This window comes from Octodon degus, unplaced genomic scaffold (genome assembly GCF_000260255.1).
Source record: "Octodon degus isolate 3935 unplaced genomic scaffold, OctDeg1.0 scaffold00399, whole genome shotgun sequence".
Taxonomy (NCBI): domain Eukaryota; kingdom Metazoa; phylum Chordata; class Mammalia; order Rodentia; family Octodontidae; genus Octodon; species Octodon degus.
This window is the reverse complement of record NW_004524975.1, coordinates 438,974-442,411: the sequence shown is the minus strand read 5'-3', so window position 1 is coordinate 442,411 and position 3,438 is coordinate 438,974. Positions and strand designations below refer to the sequence as shown.

The following is a 3,438-nucleotide window of genomic DNA, read 5'->3' as shown; positions in this document are numbered from 1 at the left end:
TTTTTCCTGTAATGCCTGTAATTTATTAGCTCTTCATTCTCTTCATCACTGTCTTCACTGCTTGTTCTGCTAACATCCAAAACTATATCCCTTTTGGGGTCTACTTGGAGAAAATTGCAACATTTGAAATTTAGGTGACCAGGGTAGCCACATTTTTTACAGCCTGCTCTGACATTGTCCTTGTTGCAACCTGGGACTGCCACTGTGCTGGTGAAAGGGATTGCTGAGGCCCTTAACTTTCGGAAATATGTTTGCTTCCTGTTGACTGCAAAGACAACACACAGATAGGTCTCCGGTGCCCGCACCTCCGCAGCTTTGTGACCGTAGGGGAAAGGCCTATAAACACCAAGCAATGGTTTTTATTTTTTAAAGACAGTACAAGATAATATTAAAATAGAAAATTACAAGTGATTCAGAATTTCACTTAACAAAATAATATGAATTTCAGAGTATTAGTTGTAATGCATAGTGTTGTCTTCCAACTAGTTATTCATATTACCAGATATATGCATGCAAAATTGGAAGAAGAAAAAAAAACAAGGAAATATATAAGAAATTAAGAAAAAAGGACAAACAATTGAAAAAAGGAGACAAAACAAATTAAACATTAACTTCTTTTCAGAGACCAGCAGAAATCCACAGTATAGTTGTCCAAAATATCCTGCTTACATACGTAGATATATCTCTCCCACACTCTCTCCTGTCCTTCTCCTCAACTCAGTAACTCTATCATTTTGAATAAGTTCATTCCTTTTTTTCAGTATGTATTGTACCCTTCAGATTCCCATTTTCTCTTATAGGTTCTCACACCAAGGAGACAATTTGATGTTTGCGCAAGTGGGTCTAATTTCACTTGAGTATTGTCTCTAGTTTCATTCATTTACCAACAAAAGACTCAAATCTATCCTGTTTTACAGCTGAATACTATTCCATTGTGTAAAAATACTTCATCTTCTTTATCCATTCCTCAGTTGGTGGGCATCTGGGTTGTTTCTTGGGTTTAGCTATGACAAATTGTGCTGCTCTGAACATGGCTACACATATATTACTGTGGTATGATATTTTCAGTTCTTCTGGAAAAATACCCAGGAGAGGAATACCTGGCTCAAATAGGACCTACAATCCTAGCTTTTTCAGGAATCTCCATACTGATTTCTATAGTGGTTATGTGAGGCCCTTCTATTCTGCACACCGAACAGTGCAGAAGGGTTGCTTTTTCTTCACCACCCCCCAGCATTTGTTATTGGTTGTCTTCTTTGTGTTAGCCATTCTTTTTGGGGTGGGGTAGAATCTCAGTGTTGTTTTAATTTACATTTCTCAAATGACCAATGTTGTTGAACATTTTTTCATATATTTACTTACCATTTGTATTTCTTCATCTGACAAGTATATATTCATCTTAGATGCCCAGTTTTGGATTGGGTCTCAGAATTTGGAGGACTTAATTTTTAAAATTCTTTGTATATTCTAGATAGAAGGCCTTTGTTAGAGGGACAGTCACCCATAATATTTTCTGTTTGTGGGTTTACTTTCACTCTGTTGGAGATTTTCTTTGAATTGAAGAAACTTTTCAAAAAGATGAGATCCCAGTTGTTGATTCTTTGGAGTATGTCCTATCCAGTTTGAGTTTTCTTCATGAACCCCTAACCTACCTGTATGTTTTTAAAAATTTCTACCTGCATTTTCCTCCACGAGATTTAGTATTTTTGTTTTAATATGTAAGTCTTTGATCATTTTGACTGTGTTTAGTGCATGATGATAGATATGAGTCTAAGTTTAGCCTTCAACATGTAGAAAGCCAGTTTGAAAAATATTATTAATAATACATATTTAATGGCTTCAGAAAGTTCCTGGGTAGTAAAACCAAACAATTACCATAATGACTTGAGTGATCCTGTGGTCTTTCATATCAGAAAATCTGGAGTTCTGGTCAGTTCTTTTTAGGTATGGAGCAAAGCATAGGTTTTTTGAACAATCTTAACGACCATCCCTGCAGTTTGAAGCTTCATTTTCACATGCTTTTGAGTGTAATTTCCTTTGTTACTGTTTTTCTCTCACATTATTTCAGCCCTTCTTTCATTAGACCAGTATTATGGCGTTAACTAGGTCCTATCGGGTTCTGGTCCAGAGCACTCCTGGCATTTCTATAATGTAGTGCTCTTGTGAAGCAGTAGATGTTATGGGGCAACACAGAGTTCATAGACATCTGAAAGTTGTAAAGTGATTTATAAATATTTCTTATTTATGCAGATGTTGACTTACATGTCTAACTTATTGAATTGTAAGCAACTTGATATTTAGGGTCATTGTTAATTCCTTTTATAATTTTATGAAATATGGTAGCAGCTCAGTGTTTGTGAAAAGATTAAGTTTGTTTACTTACAGTGTAGAAAATAACACGAAGATATACAAGTGTAAAAGCCAGTGCTAATGTGATTATCTCTGGGTGGTATACAATGAGAGGTGCCAAAATTTTTCTGTCTGGTATTATTATTATTATTATTATTATTATTATTATTCTTTTTTTAGGATTATTTGTCTATGGGTAAGGATTTCAAAATAAATGATAAACTACTTAATATTTAAACTGATTTGTAAAATGTCAAGAGAGTTATCTTCTATAGGTATATCCAAATTAAGAAAAACTCACTTTAAACTGACTAGGTATTGTTTTTAAGACAGAGAAAAAGAACCAATGTATTATTTTCATAAACAATATTTTTTTCTTTCACAATTATCTATGTTTATATGTGTGAGTCTGCTTTATTTTACTTAATGAGTATAGCCTCTAATTGCATCCATTTACCAATAAAAGCCTCAAATTTATCTTTCTTGGGTATTTTTTCCAGAAGAAATAAAAAACATACCACATCAATGTATGGTTTATAACAGCACAATTTGTCATAGCTAAATCTTGGAAACAACACAAACTTAAATTGACTAGGTTTTATCATTTCAGTATTCTGTTCAGTCTTTATTTGTGGAAATGAAAACACAAGCTACAAATCAATTTCTATAACTGAGTAGTGATGCACATCTGCTTTCAGGACCAGGTTAATAACATCTGTATTTATTTTCTTACAGTATTATCAGAAAATCCACCCAGCTTCACTATTACTGTGACATCTGATGCTGGAGAAAATGATGAAGGTAAGTGTGAGAGAATACACTTAGGATTTTTCTGAGCTTCTGTCTCAGGAGTTTCACTTGTTCCACAGCATCTTGCTGGACCTGGCAAGTGTGGGCTTTCTAAGGTGCTGTTAAGAACCTAGCATGAGTGTTAATATTGGTGTTCTGTGTTTACTATGTCACCATGATTCCTTAAGAAATGGGAAGCCAAGAAGATACAGTCTGGCACAGTATTCTTGGTTTTTAAAAGTGAAGTAGAGGGGCTGGGGAGTTGGCTCAGTGGAATAAGCGCTTCCCTGGCAAGCGCAA

The 3,438-nt window shown here is 34.7% G+C and overlaps 1 protein-coding gene across 1 annotated transcript in view; it reads left to right on the top strand.

Annotated features, from left to right (window-relative positions):
- Rwdd1 (RWD domain containing 1) overlaps nucleotides 1-3,438 on the top strand; it is a 59,058-nt gene that overhangs the window by 12,874 nt on the left and 42,746 nt on the right. Inside the window, exon 2 of the mRNA XM_004648387.3 lies at nucleotides 3,085-3,150. Coding sequence (XP_004648444.1) covers nucleotides 3,085-3,150 — 66 coding nt within the window. The remainder of the gene's footprint in view (nucleotides 1-3,084; nucleotides 3,151-3,438) is intronic.